Consider the following 21,684-nt stretch of genomic DNA (forward strand, 5'->3'; position numbering starts at 1 on the left):
ATGTCTTTAAAAGAAAACGTTCCTGTTAAAAGAAAGTCTACCAAAAAACCCACACCACAACCGATAACAATTTGCATTTTTCCACCAGCTCTAATGGAATAAGGAACATGGGAATCTTATTTCAGCTGCAGAACACTAATATGGTCAAAGTCCAGATTAGTGGAACGATTCTTCTTGTACAGTTATGCAAAACAATAAAGAGATGGAAAAAACTTCTTCCATTAATCCATTTTATGTAACATGCCCTTCCTGCTCTACATAATACACATGTAGATGCATTTTTATTAGTATTTTTTTATTATAATAGTTACTCAATGCCAGCAGCCTGAGTCATACTCTTATAGCTACAGCACTGGTGCTAGGAAGATGCTATCCCCAGGTCATCATTTAAATGGGTAAAAAAGGGGGGATTTTCCCAGCATCAGCCCTGGTTAGACACATCAACAACCCCACAGAGGAGCTGGAGGATGCTGGCAGCCAGGGAGGGAGCAGGAGAGCAAGGGGGACCAACCCCACTAAGCTACCTTCAGCTCCCTGCACACACCTACAAGGAACTTCACTTGTGTGGGCTTAAGCCAGCTTCTACACTAGGTCATTTTACCTCCTGCTCACCTTCTTCAAGGAGACATTGAATCAAATCCCACAAAACGTGTATTTTTAAGAAACCTCCTTTCAAAACCCAGTCGCAAAGAGAAGTATTTTGCTCAAGAAGTCCCAACACTCAAAAAATAAACACAAAAACTAAGGTGAGATTTGGATGCAGAACAAATCTAAGCCCTAAGCCTGCTTGGTGACATGCATATGGCCCTGTGGTTTATTTACCAGGTACACAAGCAGCTAGGTTTCAGTGAGCACAGAGGCTGCCATTGGTGAAGCGCTGGGATAAAGGCTGAATTTCAGGATCAGCTTGGCTCCCTGGCCCCTGTGTAAACACCTAACAAGGACTGCATAATAATGAATATTCGTTAAGAAGCCAAACTATGGTAACATAATTTGTTGTACAGGATGGCAAGTATATAAATCATCAAAGCTGCTTGGGGTGTGTAGGCTCCAGGGAAGCTGCTCCTTAGTGGGGTGGTGATGTCAAAGAGAAGGAAATTGGCATTAATGAAAAAACCTCTACCCGCATAGAGAGGAAAACATATCCTGGATAAATGCATTACATATGACTTGACTTTAAAAAGAGAGAGCTATTTAGCACATCTCATTGCATTAGACATTTGTTACTACACATCCGCTTTCCCTTATTGATCACATTCACAGTTAAAAATAAGATTAGCTCTGGTCCACGAGACTTAATCCAGACAGTTATCTTGTTTATGTAAGCACGGCTGACTTAGGCAAGGTTTCCACCGGGAATTCTACGTCAAAAGATATGAAAGTTATTTTCTTTGTTCTCAGAGATAAAAAGCCATTGTTCTGCTGTTGTGTAAATGCTCACAGTAACATTAGTAAAACAGCAAGGAAAAAAATGCCAACCACCTTACAGCCAGTTGATACCAACATAAATATTAATGGAAAAACAATACACATCTGAGATTAACTTGTGCTGACTTTATGATCCTTATGGCTGTCAGGGCAGGAAAGGGTTTTTATTTCTCAGCAGCTCCCTGGGCTCTCCAGCAGCAGAGGAGAGTGGAATGAGCTCACCAGGCATCGTGTGCCAGCCCTGCACCCAGACAGCCTTGCTAAATGGAGGCCAAAGGAGGGAGGGGGATGGGGACAGGGGTGCCACTGGCCTCTTACCATGGAGTCTAAGGCAGACACTAAGCTGGTGATGATTTCGTCTCTCTGGGGAAAAACCATATTCCATTGGTCAGCTCTGGAGGTGGTGAGTGTCACATCTAAAGGCTTCCCTGCCAAGGCCATATTCACCTGAAAATAGAAAAAAGAATGAAAGAGCTTTGCATCACTGTTACTAACAGAGAGCTGGAGCTGAGCATCACCACAGAAGCCCTACTACCATCGTGTGCTACGGAAGCAATGCTGGCACGGGTACACTGGGGAAACTGAGGCATGCAGAGAGGCCACAGCAGCCTGAACCCCACAATCCCCATGAGTCCTCTGCTAAAGGCAGATAACTGCAGAAGCTGTTGAGCTGTAATCAAACCCTGGAGTCGATGCTGTGTGCACCAGCAGTGGCCAGATCATCTCTGCATCTGGAGCTCACCCTCGAGGAGATGACACCACAGCGCAGGGGCCACTGGACCAGCTGCATGGTGGGACACCCCAGCTGTCCAGCCTGTGGCCATGCAAGCCAGAGGATGTGGTGCTGAAGTGGGCATGGAGCACTCCTGTGCCCAAGCTCCGATGGCAGCCCTGAGCAGGGGGTGATGGCTCTGTCCCCACAAAGACACCGTGCTGACCATCCTTGTGCCTCCTGCTCCAAATCCTGGGCAAGAGGAGAGCCTGCCACCCAAAGTGTCCCTGGAACAGGTCAAAATCACAGGGTGCTCTGCTTTCACCCCAAGGGAGAGATGCAGCTCATGGCAAGGGATTCCCTAATCAAATCACCCCACTCTGCAGTTCTTGGTGTCCGGGGGAACAGGACGAGGTGGCGTGCAGGGAACACAAATCTGAAAAGAGGCTCAGCCCCAGAATCTCCATTCCTCACAGCCAAATGGGGAAAAATCCTGCAACCCAGCCACAGGGGCAGCAACAGCATCAGGTTTCCGCACCGCAGTGTTCATGTCTCATCTCGACTCGTGGTAATGCCAATGCTGCAGGAACACTAAGGCAAGGACTCACCCTCAAAGCACCCATGATGGGGCTCCCACACTCGAGACAGCATCACCCCCAGCACCCAACACATCCCTCCCAGCTATTGCCTCTCCATCTGGAGGGCAGTGTTGCACCACCCGGCCTTAATCCTATGAATAAAGGGCGGCAAGTTAGCTCATAAGGCACTTGAACCAGATCATAAATCATGTGCTGGCAAATGGATGAAAAGAGGCTAGAGAATCCCTAACAAGGCAGGATGGGCAGAAGGTGGGGAATATAGATGAAGCTGCCTGCACATAACTCAATTTACCACTCAGTCGATAACCACAGTTGCCCAGCCTCACTGAAAACATGGCTCAAAGGCAACAGCAAATCCCCAAATTCACCCTCCTGCCCTAGTTTGCAACTGTGTCCAAGCAGAAGGAATTTGAAAGCAAAGCAGAGCTGTGCTGCCCCATGAAATTGGGGAAATGGTGGGGTTTGGCCCAAAATAACAAGCTCCCCTACAGTGACATCTTTGCAGGTGCCCGAGCACACATGTTATGAAAGAATCACAGAATGGTTTGGGTTGGAAGGGACCTTAAAGCTCATCTCATTCCAACCCCCTGCCATGGCAGGGACACCTTCCACCATCCCAGGGTGCTCCAAGCCGTGTCCAACCTGGCCTTGAACACCTCCTGGATGGGACAGCCACAGCTCCTCTGGGCAAACTTTAATAAGGGTCTGCAACAAGCTAATGAAGAGAGGAGAGAAATCCCATTAAACAATAATGACTGAATTTCAGGAATTGTTCTGGATGAGCCCTCCAGGTTTTTTCCCATGCTGCCAGCTCTTGAAAGCAGCCAAGCAGTGCTGGGGCTCCACTGGCACCTGCAGATGGCAGAACTGGAACCTCAGCCACACTAACAGTAGCCCAGGAAAATCCATTTCCACCCATCTGACACTTTCTAACAAAGCGGATGGACAACTCCTCCATGATAATCTTGAGGGGAAGGAACCTGGCCTAACTAGGCATTAGCTTGGAAAATAAAGCAGGAAACTGAACATATGGTCCTGCAGCTGGGCACAGACCCCAGGTGTCCCAGTGCTGGGGACAGGTCTCTGTCAGGCACCTCCAGCTTTACCATCACAAGAAGCTGCAGCAACACCAGGAAGCAATCTGCCCTGCTCCAGCCCTGCAGCTTGTGCATGCATGGAGGGACAGACAGACAGACAAGAGCCCATTTCATCTGCAAGCTCCCAAGCAGCTTCCTGTGCACAGCTCTGCAGGAGCAGGGAAGTTGAGATTCCATATTTTCATGGATGCTGTGCTAACAAGAGATGCCTTGTTGCAGCTGGCAGGAAACAGCGAGGTGCTGGTGGTGCCAGTGCTGGGCACCAAGCTGAGCTGGGGACAGCCACTGCCTTGCTCCAGGGAGCATCACTCCCTTCTTCACTCCTCCAAGAACTCACTTAGAAAACAGATTTACTTTGATGCCAGTACATGTTTCTGAGTGCCCTATTTATTACTAAATAAGGCTGCTATGACATGAGCATTCTGTTGCCTTCTAGCAGCGTTTTGGAGAAGCAGTCCCTGCCTTGGTGGGGCTGGTTGCATCCACTTGGAGAGCTGCACCAACCTGCTCAGCCATGGCCTCCCACAGGAATCAGCACTGCCAGGGAAGAGATGCTCCTGTCTTGGCTGCATAAAGCAAAGCCACAAGCTGGATCTGGCTGCAGAGAGGGAGCCAATAGGAAAGACAGGGATAACATCAATGGGAAATGGGGCAGGGTACCTGCATCCCCTTCCTATCCTGCAGGAGACTGGGACAAAAATAATGCCTTTCCCCAGGCTGATTGTTTAATAAGTAAAAGAAGACTGACTCTACAAGAAAAAAAAAAAAACAAAATAAAACAAAACAAAATATAAGAAAAAGATGACTCAAGTAACACAATGAGATTTTAAGGGATGGTGGGGGGACAATATTCCAGTAAAGCTTTTAATCATTTGTGGTCACAAAGAGCATGACAGTGGATATAAGAAAGGGTGGAATAAAAAGGAGAAAAGAAAACTTCACTAGCAAGTGCTAGGCTTATTTAAATCAAATTAAGACACAAGGCTTGAAGTTGTTTGTCTAATTAAAGGGAAAGTCCTCTTTAGAAAAACTAGGGTAAACCATTCTTAGAGCAGTTCAGGCTGGCAGCAGGGAGCAAGGTGGGTAGGATGGGTGCAGAGCAGCCTGCCCCACTTCCTGGGGCTCCACGTGCCTGTCCTACTGAAATCCCTCCCCGGCACAGCACCAAAGGGTTGATGCTTCCACAGGGGTCCTGCTCCTGGGACAGCCCCATCACACCTCTGCAAACTGAGTCTCAACCCCAGGAGCAAAGGTTGCCTCAAGGACCATCACACCACTGTCATGGGGCCAAAGCAAAAATTTGCATGTTGTTTTAAATTTTTTAGGGTTTTTTTTTAAGTTATCAAATTTTATTATTTTTAAATTATTTCTCATCCACAAAGTAATCCCAGGGGAACAGGGTGCTGTGCATCAGCTGGCACAGGATGTCATCTCCTGCTTGGCTCTTACAACATCTCCCTTGATAATCCTGGGAGAGATTAGAAACTTGGCCCCGGGGCAGTTTCACTCATGAATCACCTGTGCTGCAGCAAAGGAAAAACCAGGCACCTTGGGAGGCTCATGAACTCCTGTGGAATGGGCCAGGGGCCCCCCAGCCCTGCACCCACAGGAGGCACATCCCCTCACCAGTCCCTCTGACGTTTCCATGGAGAAGCTGGGGGTTAAAAAAAAAATAGAAAAAAAAGAGGAAAAAAATCCATGGAGCAGCTGGGGGTTAAAAAAAAAAAATAGAAAAAAAAGAGGAAAAAAAAAAACCCTGACCACTGCACTGGTCCTGCCCACAGTTCCACACAACAGTGGCAGGAAATTATCCGCTTATTCATTTTTTCCAGGAAGATTCTACCTGTTGCCTCAGTGGTTCTGATGAGATGCTGTGAGGCCCAAATTAACCAAACATAGTTACAGAAAAAAAAAAAACCAAAAACATTATATATATATATATATATATATATATATATATATATATATATGTGTGTGTGTATATCTTGATGAAATAAGGGTTATCTCACCAGTGAGGAAGGGGCAGTGACTCAGAGGGTATTTCCCTGTCCCACTCCATCCCAGGGATTTTGGAGGTCCCTTTTTTGCAGGTAGTTGTGATCAGTGAGGTGCCTGGTGAGCTGGAGCCATTTGAGCAAAAAGCCTTTAAAACCACATCAGCCACAGCAAGGGCAAAAGCTATGGTAGGGACCAGGCTTGAATTTCCATTTGTGTTTTTCTTCTCATTGCTTAAGCAAAAACTGGTATCAGAGGAGCAGATGTGACCAAAGCCATCTTGGACACAGGAGCACTGTGACACGGTCCCACGCTTGCCAAATAGCTGTCCTTGCATTTTTTGCTGCAGCAGTGGAGATACCTGCTCCACATGGGCAATTTGCTTTAACCCACCTGTCCTGCCCAGCTAAACCCTATAATCCCTCACACCTAACTCAGTGCCAGCCTTCAGCCTCTGTGGCCACATCATCTCCATCTAAAGCCATGCAAATCCCGCCCATGCCAGGATGGTTTGCTGTGTCCCCAATAGGTGGCTGGTGAGCTGCTCCACTAGCACCAGTGTCAGTGGTACAGCAGATGTAACTGTGGTCCAGAGCACTCACAAAATGCCCAGAAATACCCTCAACTGTGTAAACACCCTGAAAAGCCCTAATCTGTGCCCTGTGTGTGGGTGCCCCTGCAGCACAGCCTGGGACAAGCAAGGAGCTCTGGGTTTTGAGGGACCCCCGGTGTGAGAAGCATCTGCTGAGGACACATCTGATCCCTAAATTGGGTGTCCATGCAACTCCAGTCCCAATCCTGGTCCAACTGCTGCCCCATAACTGCTGCCAAATCTCTCCACACATCCAAAAATTCCCTTTTATTTTGCTACTTTTCACAGAATCACAGGATGAACTAGGTTGGAAAAGACCTTTGAGATCATTGAGTCCAACCTCTGACTTAATACCTCCTCATAAACTAAACCATGGCACTGAGTGCCTCGTCCAGTCTTTTTTTAAACACATCCAGGGATGGTGACTCCACCACTCTTGGACAGACAATTCCAGCAATCAATCACTCTTTCAGTAAAGAATTTTTTCCAGATGTCCAACCTAAACTTCCCCTGGCGCAGCTTGAGACTGTGTCCTCTGGTTCTGTGAGTGGTTGCCTGGGAGAAGAGACCAACCCCACCTGAGCACAGCCACCTTTCAGGAGCTGTAGAGAGTGATAATGTCACCCCTGAGTCTCCTTTTCTCCAGGCTGAGCACCCCCAGCTCCCTCAGCCGTTCCTCACAGGGTTTGTGTTCCAAGCCTCTCTCCAGCCTCGTTGCCTCCTCTGGATGCGCTCGAGCGTCTCAACGTCCTTCCCAAACTGAGGGGCCAGGACTGGACATAGCCCTCGAGGTGGGACCTCAGCAGTGCCAAGTGCAGGGGCAGAATGACCTCCCTGCTCCTGCTGGCCACACCATTCCTGATCCAGGCCAGGATGCCATTGGCCTTCTTGGCCACCAGGGCACACTGCTGGCTCATGTTCAGTCGGCTGTTGACCAGTGCCCCCAGGTCCCTTTCTGCCTGGGCACTGTCCAGCCACGCTGTCCCCAGCCTAGAGCACTGCAGGGGATTATTGTGAACAAAATGCAGGACTTGGCACTTGGATTTATTCAACTTCATCTTGTTGGACTCTGCCCATCCATCCAACTGTTCCAGGTCTCTCTGCAGAGCTCTCCTACACATGCTCCCAGTTTGGTGTCATCTGCAAATTTACTGATGAAAGGCTCAATCCCCTCATCCATGTGGTCAATAAAAATATTGAACAGGACTGGCCCCAGCACAGAGCCCTGAGGGACAGCACTGGTGACTGTCCCCAGCTGGATGCAGCACCGCTCACCACCACTCTCTGGGCCCGGCCATCCAGCCAGTTCTGAACCCAGCAGGGAGTGCTCCTGTCCCAGCCGTGGGCTGCAGCTTTTCCAAGACTGAAAAGTGTCAAGCTGGTATCAGCTTTTCAAGTTTATACCCTTCTCCAAAGACTGAAAGCAGCAGAGCTGGGGGGCAAACATCCTCTGGTGCAGTCTGGGCCACAGTGCTACTGGCACAGTGAGGATGCAAGCAATGCTTTGTGCCTGCATCCCCACTGTGCCTGTAGCTCTTACCTCGCTGCCTCTGTTGGCTCTCCCAAACCATGTATCTCCCCTGCCTGTTTCCTTCCAAGTGGGTAGTACAGGGCAGAGCAAGCTCTCATGACCAAACACCTCCTCTCCTGTTTTATTTTACCCACAAATCCCAAGGCACCTGCTGGAAAACCTCCTCACACACACACGGGCACTGCAATATTCACCAGCATAGCTGCCTCGGCTCCTCTTTCCTGGATAATCTGGCACCTGCTGTGGTTTAGTCCCCCTTATAAAAGAAGCAAAGAGCAAACTGGGGGCTCCTACAGGGAAAAGTGTCTACCACAGGAATTTCACTTTCCATCTCCAACCAGGGCATTGCATTCTGCAGCCACCTTGATTTCCTTAAGCCTAGCATAGGTGCATCCCTTAATATAATATAATAAAATTATAGCAGGCTTCTGTCTAGTGCGAAGAGAGATAGAAGAGGATCAAGTGCCCTTCAGAAGCTGTATCTCATCTCCCCCAGGATAAACACTTCCATGGCATGGCAGCTGCTGGGGGATCACTCTGCCTGTGGAGCTCCAGCAGCACTGCTTTCAGCTCCAGACAAGTTTCCACACTGCAATCTCACAGCAGGCAGACACAGAAGCTCTTGCTTCCAGCAACTGCTTCTTCATTTATTAAAGAAATTTTAAGGAAAAACAAGGCAGAAAAAAGTGTTAATTGGAGCATTCCCACCCTAGCAGGGAGGGATGCTGAAAGCACCATGCATGGAAAGCTGGATCCTGCCCCTGCAGCCCCACGTGAATGGTTTGGGTCAGCAAAGCCAAGATGAGCTTCCTGGTGGCTGGGGGGTGAGCAGAACTACCCAGCCACAGGGACCTGGGTGCCTGCACGGCTCCCAGAGCTGAGCCTCCCTCCCCAGGGGGATGCCCAGCCCCAAAACTCTGCCTGCATCAGGGAGCTCAGCACCCCTTCCCGTACAAAAGCCCGCTGCTTGGCAGTTCCTAGAAGGAGAGACGCAGATCCGGCACCTCAAACGCCAGGGCTCAGGTTGCACTTCCCAGAAGCAAGTGGCATGGGGATGCCAAAATTAGCAGGCTGATAATTCTACCCCTTGGTACATCCCACTGGTCTAGTGGAAGGTGTCCCTGCCCATGTCGGGGGTGGGGTGGAACTAGGTGACCTTTAAGGTTCCTTTCAAACCACATGATTCCATGAATCCATGAGGATCCCTAGCTCCTGCACCACCATGACTGCTGGTTGATGCAAGAAGATGCTGGCAAACCCTTGCTCAGTGAAAAAACAACTTGAAATGAACTCAGAAGCCATGGGACAACCTGCAAGGCTGGTCTTGGGATTGCACCAGCCTGGGTTCCCAGCCCTGTACCCCCCTGCACCCCTCCATCAGCACTTGGGTCCCACCTTGCACGCCTGAGCGGGTGCTGGAGCAGGGGGAAGGCAAGCAGACTCTGTTCCCTGCCTCTGGCTCAGCAGTGCATACACTAACACTGGGGTTATTTAAAGCCCAGTTTTAACAGCATTCAGCTACTGGTTGCGTGATCAGGATAAAAAATCGCAATCCTAATTCCTGGCCCCCGGTGCCTATGGCAACTGGTATCCGTCTCCTTGGAAACTAATCTCGTGGTATTTGAACAATGTACCAAGGGCCTTTAATCTCCCAAAGACTGTAAATCTTTATTCTAGCCTGCTCTCCTCCTACCCCAAGAGCCAATATAAAAAGCCTGTTGTTTTCCATGAAATCACTAAGAGCCTAACTTGAATTTTATATCACAAAGACACATGCTTTTTTTTTCTTTTTTAAAATATTTTTTCTCCCCACTAAATTCAGGAAAAATCCCATATATATGATATCCCTGGTGTTGCAGCCCTGGCCCCACACCCTGGCAGGGGGTTTGCTTTCTCTGAACAGTGCTCAATGCCATATCCTGGCTCTTGCCTCAACTGGCACGTCCACCTTGTCCATCTAACCAGACACTGCTCCAGATTATTATTATTATTATTATTATTATTATTATTATTTATTTATTATCTAGCAAAAGGCTACTCAAACTGCAAATATACAAAAACCTAGCAGCAGCAACTTATTGCTGGGGACAATGAGTCCACAAGGGCTGACTAGAGGATGCTCCATCCCAGTCCCCCAAAAGCTGTTGGGCTCCTCATCTTGCTCCTCAGCACTCAACCCCAATGCTTTTTTCTTTTGCAAAGCTGCAGTTGATGGCACCAGCCCCTCCCCAGCTCCCAGACAGTGCTCATCACCCACTTTCTGCTCTGCACAGGCAATTAGTTTGCTCTGCGTAAGGTGGTCCCTGACAGAGATGCCACATAATCTCATTATGTTTAATTTTATCTCTAGTATTTCTCTCTGGTTACTGGTGTCTCAGTACTGAGTATTCCGTGTGTTACAGGATAGGCTGTTTGCTAATCCAGGCTGGCTACATAAATAAACTCATTAAAAAAAATAAAATGGCTTTTCAAAGGGATGAAAGGAGGCTCAGAGATGGGAGCATCCCATTCCCTGAGTTTCCCACTCCTGTCTGCTCCCCGCTCCCTTCTCCCTTATTTTATTTTATGGGATGAGTCACAAAGGTGAGAGCAGGTCCTGGGCCATCCCAACCCCACAGCTGGGAGCATGTGTGTAGAGAGCTATTGCCAGTGGCTCCTTGCCACTCAGTGCCTGCCCAGAACTGGGCACCCTGCACAGGGCAGGTGACTCACGCTGGCAATGGAGGAGTCCTGGGTGAAGCCAAGCATGCCCACGCCCTGGTGTGACCCGTCAAGTGAGGCAGGTACTGACAGCGCTGCCTGGGAGGCGCAGCCAGCCAGGATCCCCATTTCCTCCCCAGGCAGCCTCTGGCCATGGCAGCAGCCCCAGAAGCTGCCTTTTCCCATGCAAACCCTGCCAAGGCTCAGTGTCACTGCTGCTGCCAGAGCCAAACAGCTGTGGGTGCCACGGCTGCCACCAACCCCAGGCAGGGATGTCACCTTCCATGGGGAGGCAAGACGGGGAAGCCACTGGGGATGGCAGCGGGCTGCCCAGCATCCCAACTGGGGCAGCAACACTAGGTCCTGCTCTGCAGCTCCAGGGACCCCACTGGCGGGAGGAGCAAGGTGTCTCCACCAGTGTGACCATCCCCACAGCTCCTCTGGGGAGATTCTCCAATGTCTAATACATCTTGCGTGCACACCACAAGACTACCCCCCACATTCACAAAGGCTTGGCTTTTTTTAACACTGAGCCCTGAGTGCCATAAGCCCTGCTGTGCTGATGGCAGCTAGCCAGGGACAGGGACAGATGGATGGGACAGACCCACATCCAGAGACAGTTGCTGGTTGCAACCCCCAGCAACACCTCTGCCTCTGGGGACTCAGAGGAGCTGCACGTAGACATGGGTACCTTCACCTGGGCAGGACAGCACAGCATTTGAGGGGTTTGCTGTGCTGCCAGGGTCTCACTGGTGCTCCCACAGGGATTTGGACTGCAGTGGGGTAGGGAGTGTGCCAGCCTAGGGCAGATGCAGTGGGAGTGGCCCTGATCACAGCCCTGATCCAAAGGTGCCTGGGCTGGCCCCAGGGAGCCCCGCGAGGATGGCTCCGGGCTGGCCAGGATCTGGCCCGAAAACAAGCCAGGTCCTCTCCCACGTGTTTCTGCTTGGAGTCACGTCGGGACAAGGTGACCTAGCTGTTGATACCTCCTCCTTCCCAGGACTTGTCATCACTCAGGCTTGAACATGGGACAGCATTTCCCTTCCCTGGCACCTCGACCCACCCCAGAGCACATGAGGCCCTTCAATCCCAGGAGGAAACTGGTCCAGATCAGCCCCAGTCCCTATAACCCCTGTTTGCCAGTGGGTCAGCCCAGCTCCCTGATCCTCCAGCCCCCCAGCCCTGCCCTTGTCCTGCTCACACTGTTTTGCAAAGGATTAACCAGAGAAATCATTGGCAGAGGTGTCCCTCAACACCATGGGGCCAGCAGAGCCCAAGGTCTTGCAGAAACACATGTTCCCTCCTGCTAAATTCCAGCTTAATTCTCATTTCCATTGTGTTATGAAATACATTATCTATTGAAACTAAGTCAACAGTTGTTTGCATTTACGTGTAAACACAGTGAATATTAGGAGCGGGGCCAGCATTATATTTGCATCCAAAATGCTGCCTGCACTGCTCTCTCTCCCTGGCTCTTCTCCATTTTTGCAGCTAAAGATACAAGGATGCAGGAGATGGTGAAACTCAAGACCAGAGCAGCCCAAGAAGCAAGAAACCCCTTGAATTTCTCTCTCTATTTTTATTTTTCTGTAGCAGAAGAAGAAACATCCGTTTAAGCCCCCATACCACATCGACATACACACCCCACCATCTCAGGGCCAAGTTGAAACTGCTTCAAATTCCCAATGACACACATATCTTATCAGAGCTGCTTTGCATAATGCATAAATATTTATTTGCTTTTAATCCTGCAAAGCAAACCTGCCTTGTGGCACGTTTCCCTTAATCGGCAGCTCTGGCGCCCGACAAAGCGCCAAGAGAAGCAGCGTCCCAAATTCAGAGCCTACTTTAGATGCAAGGGCAGGGAAATAAGCACCCGAGGTCCAGTACCCACCACCTCCCGGGGTGCCCAGGGCAGGATTGGGGTGCCAAAGCAGCCATAAAGCACCCTGGTTCCTTGCCTCCAGGCAAACGAAGAGCTTGGCTCAGGCACCTCATAAATAACAGAAAATAAATTTATCTGCATCATGAAACCTCCCTGTGTGAGAAGTGGCTTGATGCTGACTTAGCTCCTGGATGGTGATGCTGCCAGGAGATGTTGTACCAGGGAGGGTGGGTCTGGGCTCCCAAAAAAGAGATTTTGGGGGCTGAGTAAAGGAAAAGCACCTTGTGACAGGGAAGGCAGAGAGCATATGGCTTGTTTTTGGGGTTCACAGCTTAGTTTTTGTACACGGGCTCGTTGAGTTGGAAAATGGGAGCACTTCAGTGTGATCATGCATGGGATGGGCAATGAGGGGATGCACCACCAGAGACCAACTCAGCCTCTCCATCACCCCAGTTCAGGGCATTGCTGAGCACAGACCAAAACCCTGTCAGGATCCACGCAGCCTCATATGCTACAAAACTTGTAGGAACCGATAAAAAAAGAGAATTTCCAAACATCAAATCACCCCAACACCAAAATCACCTAATTACCTCCTGCTTCAGCCAGAAGTACAGGAAGCAGCACTCTCACCCTCATCCATCCCCACTCCACAGCGATCACAGCACCTACATTTGGGCCCTTGGGATTGTGAATTCATTCTCCATCAGTTCCTCTGAAATGGGTGGGAAGTAAAAGGCAAGGGGTGCAGCAAGGGTGTGAATGCTGTGCACAGCTCCTCACTGCACGTGCAGCCAGAGCAAGTAAACACAGAACAACTTCATAGTGGGCAGGTAAATACATAAATAGGATTTATTTCAGCCACTCTGCCTCATCCTCTGCTAAACTGTTGACCCAGACAGAGCCACAAAAACTGATTCAAACCAAAATGCTGTTTTTCCTCAAGATGGGAGGAAGCACCTTAACCTCTACCCAGGGCCACTGATTTGGGATGGGGGGGAGAAACCAGTCCAGCCACCCTGAAGAGGCTTTGCCCAGGAGCTGAGTGTGATCTTGCATCTCTCCAGCATCTTCAAGGAGTGCTTTTTACAGCCCCAAACCACCACCCCCACAGATATCAACACCTCCAAGGAGGGATACTGCTCCATCCCCATGAACACCTCCCTAGCCCCCATGTCCATTGCCTTGCTACTGAGGACACAAAGCAGCCCAAAGTGGCAGCCTGTCTCTCCACAGCATCCTTTAAGCTACTCCAAATACCAGTGGCACTGCACAGACTCAAGCAGAAAGCAAAATCATTACTGGGAAGGAAGTTCCTGGGCCTAAATGCCTACCATAGCATCACTGGGAAAGGGGGTTAGTAAAGAGGGGAGGACAGAAAACCTGCTGGCACACCCATAGCACACAGGGTTGAGAGGAATGGTGTTTGCTGGAAGGGTTTCCATAGGTATCACAGTGGCTTTCAGGCAGGGAGAACACAATGGGGGTACAGACTCAGCTTGGCACTCCCTGAACCAGATCCAGGCACAAACAAACAGTGTTATGGGGAGGAGGAAGAAGAGAGAGACCCCAGCAATGTGTCCTGGCTCACAGACAAGCAACGTTGTATGCACCAGTGGCTTTGGGGAGTGTGGAGCCACGGGGACACAGGGCAGCACACAAAGACAAGGAAGCCATCAGCCAGCACTAGGAAGAGAGTCATCCTCCTGCTGCTCTCTTCACCTGCAGCCCTGACAGGAGACATTTTCCCTTCTGCTCTTCTGGTCTTGCACCTCCAAAGTGCCAGCTCAAGCTGCCAACAGACACCAGCTTCCATGCCCCATCGGGACAATGCCACGGCAAAGTCCATCCAGTCTGGACATGGATGAGACCCCCACAACATGCAAAAGCCTTATTCTGCAGCATCCACAGCAGCAGCTCCCCAGAGCAGAGACAATTCCACATTATTTTGAGTGATCATGTTCAAAATAATAAAGGACGCCTACGTGCTCAAATGCATTGACAGCAACCCAGCACCAGCCTGGGAGTTAAAAATAGCCCTTTCCAGGAGTGCACTGCCAGCCCTGACCACAGGCACCCCTGGCCCTGTGGGACACACGCTCTCTGCTCTGTCCATTGGCATCACCACATCAGGTCCATGGCACACTCAAAGGTCAGCAAGTGCTGAAATATGCATCTTGCTTGCAGAAAAAAAAATAACTGAAAGGAGAAAAAAAAATATATTCAAGGACCAACCCCATGCTGCTAGGGGAGAGAGAGAAATAAATGAAGATGGAAAGAAAATTTATTGGGGTTGAAGACCCAACCCGAGTAGGTGATGGTCAGAGAGCTGTGAGGTGAGGTGCAGAGGGGAGCCAAGCATCACCCCTGACAGATGTCAAAATAGAGGAAACATTTGCATTACAGTGGTGGTACTGGAGTTGTCTTTTACCATGGAGAGCCTGGTGCAGGCAGCAATAGGGCTGGACTTCTGCAGGTGTAATTCCCACAGAGATAAAGACCTTGGTTTTCAATGAGCAGTGGTATTGTACATAAATTACAACAGAAATGTGGAGAAACAAAGACGTTTTCAAGAGAGCACATAATGCGTGGCATAGGGAAAGCTGGTGGGTGGCTGTGGGAAGACAGTACCAGTGAGAAGTGGGGCTGATCTCACTCTTCCACCCTCCAAAGGAATAAACCTTTAGACAGGTGGGGGGAAAAATTAGTCCACCTAACCAAGAAGTATTTGATGGGCACAGATGAAGGTGGGGGCAATGGATGCAGCAGGATCCAGCAAAGAGCCTTGGGAAGGGCACAGGTGGGTGCTGGGTCCATCCCAGAGCCAGGTCTTCACTTTGAGAGCTCATGTGGGATGGGATGCATTAGCCTGATCAGCTCATGACACCAGTCATGCTTGTCTCTCTTAAATGTCTTTTTTCTCCCCTCTCATTTTAAACGGACAAACAAAAAACCCCAAAACAGCCTGACACTAATTCTGACAGCTTTAATAAATGTTTAATGTCCTGTTAAAGGTCACCACCCACTCACTCCTGCCTGTGGATCTGGAGTAACAGCACTGGGGCACTCTGCTTGGGCCATGCTGTTTCATAAGGGCCCTGATGCCCAGCATGCTCCTTTCCCAGCCTGGCATCTCCCAAGGAGCTGTGGGGCAGCTGGCAGGGGCCTGGCACATGCAGTGAACCCCAGCTAACCCCTCACCTCTGATGGGACAGGGTGCCCAGAGCAGCTGTGGCTGCCCCTGGATCCCTGGCAGTGCCCAAGGCCAGGTTGGATGGGCTTGGAGCAGCCTGGGACAGTGGAAGGTGTCCCTGCCCATGGCAGGGGGTGGAACAAGATGATCTTTAATGTTCCTTCCAACCCAAGCTATTCCATGGTTCCATGATTCAAGATCCTGGATGAACTTCATCTGGGGGCATGGAGGTAAACACATTTTGGGGGCAAAAATACCAAACTCTAGCTCAGGGTAAAATGCTGTAATTTCATTTAAAGGGTTTCTGGGCATTTTTCCCCCAGAAGGACAAGATGAAATTACAGCCCAGCAATTCCCCTAAAGGGTGCAGAGCAATTTATTTCCAGTGATCCTCTTCTAATGAAGCCAATTTTTAACCTTGTCAGAAGGTGCATGCAGGCTCGGGGCACTGGTGCAGCTCCCTTCCCCCCGCGCCTGCCTTTCCCAGGATGAAAACCTCCAACCTAAACCCCAACCAGGATGTTTATTTAAGACCCAAACCCCAAAGGCATTTTAAACAAGCAAAGTTCCTCACATATTTTGCCGACCAAGTGCAATCCTTCATGCCAGTGATTGCAAATTTGCACCCAGGGGGGCGTGGGAGTCCCTGCTGCCACCAGGACGGTGCTGTCCCACTGCTCGGGTGGGAGCCAGGATGATTCTGTGGGACCCAGGGACCTGCTGGCATCTTGTGGTGTCCTCACAGGCCAGAGCATTCCAACACATCTGGGTCTCCACAGCCCAGCAATGTGGTGGCCCAGTTTTTGGGAAACTTACCAATGACCCTACCATCACCCCAACAGCCTCACTACACTCCAGTGGGAATTGGTCCTCACCAGTTGGAAGGGTTAACAGCTCATGTCCCAGCTGATTAATAAGGAGGAAGCAATAAGAAAAAGCCCTTTCTCCATCCATACCAGCCACTCGTGTTTCTCCTAGGACACATCTGACACCAGCCAGCAGGAAGTAGCAGGGGAGCAGCAGCACAGCAGGCAGCTCCCACTGCTCCCTGCAGCAGCTCTTCAGCAGATGGTGGCTCATAACATCATTATGTTTACCTAACAAGATTGCTTTATTGTAGCCCTCCAACAATAAAGCCAGAGCATCTAAAAGCAGTGACCAACGCCTGAGCTTTGATAATCCTGGTGCCAAAAAAATATATATGTAATTTAAAATCTTTATATAAATCGTGATTTTAGAGGTCACAGTAATACACTATTTTTTTTCCCCATACTAAAACAGATGTGACTCACATGCAAGCAAAAAGACATACAATTCAATGCTTTAAATTCTTTAAAGTGCTGGGGTGGGGAGTTGCTGTAGCAATTTGGGTAATGCCACGGGCACACAAAGCTCAACCCCCAGTCTACCCAGACCAGGACGCCAGAGACAGAGTTCCTCCTCCTGGCAAGGACTGTCATTCCCTGTCTGCACAGCAAACAGGGTCCCAGCCTTCTAAATAATAATGCAATACAAATAATAAAAGATAATTCCCACATATTTAATCATTACCAGAGCTCTGGAAAGAAATGATAATCAGGCCCCTACTAATTAGGGAGACATAATCCTGCCTTTCCTACAGGTTTTTCCATCCCTGTCTCCTACCCTGCAGTGAAACAAGAAATCCAGCCCAGTGGGAAGGAGTGTAGCTTTGGTGGAAGCCTCAAACAGATCCCAAAGCACAGCCACAGTGGGCACAGCCCCATCCTACCAATGCCAAAATACCCATCCCACTGGACTTGGTATCCACCCTACCATGAATGCAACCCATCCTTTATGGTACCTCTTGTGAAAGTCCAAGCAGCAGCATCCACCCAGGGAAAACCCTACCCTTGCCACCAACGTCCCTCTGGGATCCCAGCCCTGCAGCAGGACCAGCAGCTTGTCTCAAGCCTCATCCAAAACCTTTCAGATCCTGCAGCATTCAGTGCCAGTGGGCAGGCAGGGAGGGCAGCACCTGCCGTACTGGCACTAGTCCTGGTGCCACCGCGCCACCGACGTGCCGTGCACGCTGCCTGGCACTGAGCCCTCCTGAAGTGGACAGGGTTAATATCTGGCATAAGGATTGCTGCTCATTAGCAGCAGGGCTGGGTTTGTCCCTTTCATCTGTGTATCCTGTCAGCGTGGGAGTTCTGCCCACCTCCAGGGAGCCACCTCCAGCTTGGTGCAATGGCCTCCACTGCCCAGAGCCAATCCTCTGGTGCTACCAGGCTGGAGCCCAGCAGCAAATGAGCAACTGAGCCAGTGCCTCAAGGCAAGGTCACCTCTTGCAGGTACTGAGTAGTAGGTGGCTTCCCAGGCAGGAGACATCCACACAGACACAGCTGGAGCTAAAGACAGAATGTGATCTCTGCCAAAACCTGGGCACAGAGATGCACTCATCCCATTAAAGGTGGGTGAAGCTTCTTCCAGCACAGCAACCAGACAAAACCATGGAGATCTTTCTCACCCACTGCGGTGTTTTCAGTTTCCAGTGTTACCTTGCTCTAGAAGACTCCCACTCTGTAAGTTTTCCCTAAGCCAGACCAACTGCCTCTATGTTCTTCCAAACAACAGTTACCTGATGAAAAACTTTGAAGGTTTTTAGCACAAGAGAAGGAAGCCAAGGGCTCCTATATGGCCACATCATGGGCACAACCCATGGCCACGTATCCATCCTGCTTCATCCAGGGATTTGCAGTGGGACTGAAAAGTCTGCTGCTGCCCATCAAAGCCCAGGCTCCATGTTCTTCTCTCAGAAGCACGTAAGTCTGTGCAACCCCTGTGCATCCATTGCAGGGGGAGGTTTCTCCTGGAGGAGAAACCAAGCCAAGCAGGACACACAACTGTGGCAGCAACCAGCATCCACACACATCACCAAAAAGTTCAAGAAATTATCCAAAAATTAAAAATGTTTAAAAATATCCTGCCCAGCAGTTTTCTTCTCAGCCATCTCCAGTGGGATCTACACCTCAAAGCACCCTTTGGGCTCCCAGGTTTTAATCTGCCTGTGGGGCTGTGGGAACAGATCAGCAACAGTTTATGGTGCCCACCACAAGCTTTGCACCCACCTGTTCACACCCACTTGGATGGCTCAGGGACACTGCCAGTCCTCAGCACACCCCGCAGGGGATGTCACCCATGGGCAGGAGGCATCTGGGCTTGTCTCTTCCATCTCCTGGGGCAGAAGTCTCAGGCACGCAGGTGGGCACATTTCCAGGACCCATCCTGGGTCCACACCAACCTACCCACTGGCACTTGCTCTGTTTAATGTTAGAGATTTAAAGAAAATTAAGAGGGACATCTCAGCCCTCATATGAGAGGTGGAGATTGGCTTTGAGGAGGGACACGCTGGCAAAGGACGATGACATCCACATGGCTGTGCAGCAGCAAGAGTGATGCTCCTCGCTGGTCCCCCACTCATTCCACCCAGATTAATTACCTTTTAAAACCAGCTAGACCAGCACAGAGCAGAGACACGACAACGTGAAGCCAGAAAACTCCCACAGAAGCTGTTTGCATGGACAAATGTAAATACTGCTCAGCACAGTATGCTCCCAAGGAGGGGGTCCATGTACCCAATGCTTTTCTCCACAGCATCCCACCTCAAGGAATACTTTCCCTTGTTGCCACAGCACAGCCTTGCTGTGTTCTAGGCAACTCCTAAGGTGGTGTTTGGCAGCAGCTCTCAGGGACCAGGATGGGACATGAGATGGTCCCACATGCCCCAGCTGATTTGGGGGGGTCTCTCTGGCAGAAACACCCCAGCCCACCGCTCCACCACTCTGGGGATTGAAGCAAATGTAACCAATGCGGCTTCACCAAGAAATGAAGCATCAAAGCAGAAATCCCCATTGCCACAATTCCTAAAGCCCACCTGGGGCCACTGCAGCTTCCTGCAGCTCTTGACTGCTTTTTAAGATAACATTTAAAGAAACATAAACTGAGCATGCCCTGTAAAGGGACAGGGCTGCCCACAGGGCAAAGCAAAGTCCTGGGAAGCTTCACTCCAGTCTGCAAAGAGCTGCCACCTCCTCTGCAAACCTCCAGCTGGGGCTGCTCTCTACCCTCAGCCCCACTGCTCTGGCCACAATCCAGATGGACACCAGACACCCTTCCCCATAGGTTCCAGCTGCGCTCTTCCCAATGAATGAGCCAATAAATACATACTTAGCTCATGGATAGCTATCTCCATCTCAGGAGGGGCTCCCAGTAGGTCCTTTCCTGTCCTTCTCCCTGTCCTCGAGGTCTCTGGTGGTGGCAAACCTTTGCTCCCCCCTCAAAGCCCTGAAGTAGTTTTGTCATTACCAGCAAGGTGTTAGCACAGCCACACACGAGGCTGGAGGAGCAAAGCAAGAACAATAACACAGCCTTTCATCTGCTCATCATCCTCCTTCCCCAAACCATCACATGCCACTTGCACCTCAGCCCAGTCATCCTGGAGCAGCAGGATCCATTCCCACATTTTCTTCCATGACAAACCACCACCACCTCCACTCACCAGCACAACAGCATTACCATGCCCCGAGACCAGCACCAAGCCCTGCACCCAGCCCAGGGGTCAGCCCTGCAGCCAACATCCGGGCTGGAGTCCCTGTGCATTCCTCCAGCCTGGCTGCTGGGGTGCTGCTGACAAAATTCCTGAAGGAAGTACAGGGCATTGATAATTGCCAAAAAAAATCTGAGCTATTTCCTGTGGGAGAAGCAGACGGGAATCCCCCATTAACTCCAGTAGCCAGAGGTTGTGTTTTGGCCTGGGACTTTGGGGGTTTGGTATTCTTCTCCTTCCTTTAAGCAGACCATCAGTCCAGTTATATGTGATGCACAGCATGTAGAACAGCCAGACCTGTACCCTCTGTGCTGGCCCCAAAGCCCACCTTTCTTGTCACCTCCTGCCCCACGCAAGGACATGCAAGGTTTTTGTGAAAGGAAGGACTGGGCTGCCAGTAAGGGCACTGTGTCTCACCCAGGCAGATAGAGCCAGGTTGCTAAACGTGTCCTTGAGCAGCTTCCTGCTCATCTGCCCAGCTTCTCACTAGCAAACCTGAACGAGCAGCTATCAGTGGCAGCACCAGCAGCTTCTCAGAGATGGGAAAGCCCTCTCAGGAGGGACAGCAGAAACAGGCAGCAGTGGCCACCAGAGCATATCCCTGGCATCATTCCTCAGCTTCTGCAAACACCAGCGAGGGCAGCTGCCCGATCCCTTCTCCTATCCACAGCGTGGCGATACATCCCTGGCAGGTGTCACCCCAAAAATGTGGCTTTGAGAGCCATGCCAGCCTGGAGAGCCAGGGTGCATGAGAAAACCAGTGGCGCAGCCCCAAAGCAGGGCACCCTGTCCCTCAGTGGCCACCGGTGGTCACAGGGACTCTGGCTCTGCAAGGCTAAAGGGAAAAGAGCAGGGGACCCACGGGTGTTGATAAAACCACACTGCCCTGACACACGGTCCTGACACGCGACCGGCTGCTGACACTGCTCCAATGGCAGCACGTGCTGCTGTGCCAGGGCTCGCTGCTCTGCCTCAGGGGTTGCAGCAGAGGCACTGGGACATGGCCTTCAGCACCCCAGCCCCTCGGCTGCCAGCAGGGTCAGGTCTCATCCTGGTGGTCCCCAATATTGCTTTCTCAGTTCAGAACGAGTGCTGCAGCAGTTTCCACAGAAGGGGGTTCTGTGGGCTCAGATGGGCAACAGCCAGCTCAGTGGCTCTGGGTGCATTGCTGGGGGCTCTGTGGAATTAAAGTCTCTCACATCCACATTATTCCCCAGCTGCAGCACTTCCAACAGCTCCTTCAGTGGGAGCAGCATGAAGAGCAGACACCCTGAAGCCAAGGGTTCCCGTTACGCAAGGCCACACACTGATGTCCCCAGGTGGATCCAATGTCCACAGCTTCACACTGACAGGTGACGGATGTGGCAGCAGGCTGGGTGACCAACCTC

The 21,684-nt window shown here is 50.6% G+C and overlaps 1 protein-coding gene across 9 annotated transcripts in view; it reads right to left on the bottom strand.

Moving 5' to 3' along the window:
• Positions 1 to 21,684, bottom strand: part of GTF2IRD1 (GTF2I repeat domain containing 1) — a 70,296-nt gene that overhangs the window by 46,471 nt on the left and 2,141 nt on the right. For 8 of the 9 annotated variants that reach the window (XM_068210140.1, XM_068210139.1, XM_068210135.1 and 5 more), the window contains exon 2: positions 1,747 to 1,875. In XM_068210140.1, the coding sequence (XP_068066241.1) occupies positions 1,747 to 1,875 (129 nt within the window). Of the gene's footprint in view, positions 1 to 1,746; positions 1,876 to 4,340; positions 4,368 to 21,684 lie in introns of those variants that run through there. The other variant, XM_068210141.1, reaches the window with a different exon arrangement.

This window comes from Anomalospiza imberbis, chromosome 20, assembly GCF_031753505.1.
Source record: "Anomalospiza imberbis isolate Cuckoo-Finch-1a 21T00152 chromosome 20, ASM3175350v1, whole genome shotgun sequence".
NCBI classification, from domain to species: domain Eukaryota; kingdom Metazoa; phylum Chordata; class Aves; order Passeriformes; family Viduidae; genus Anomalospiza; species Anomalospiza imberbis.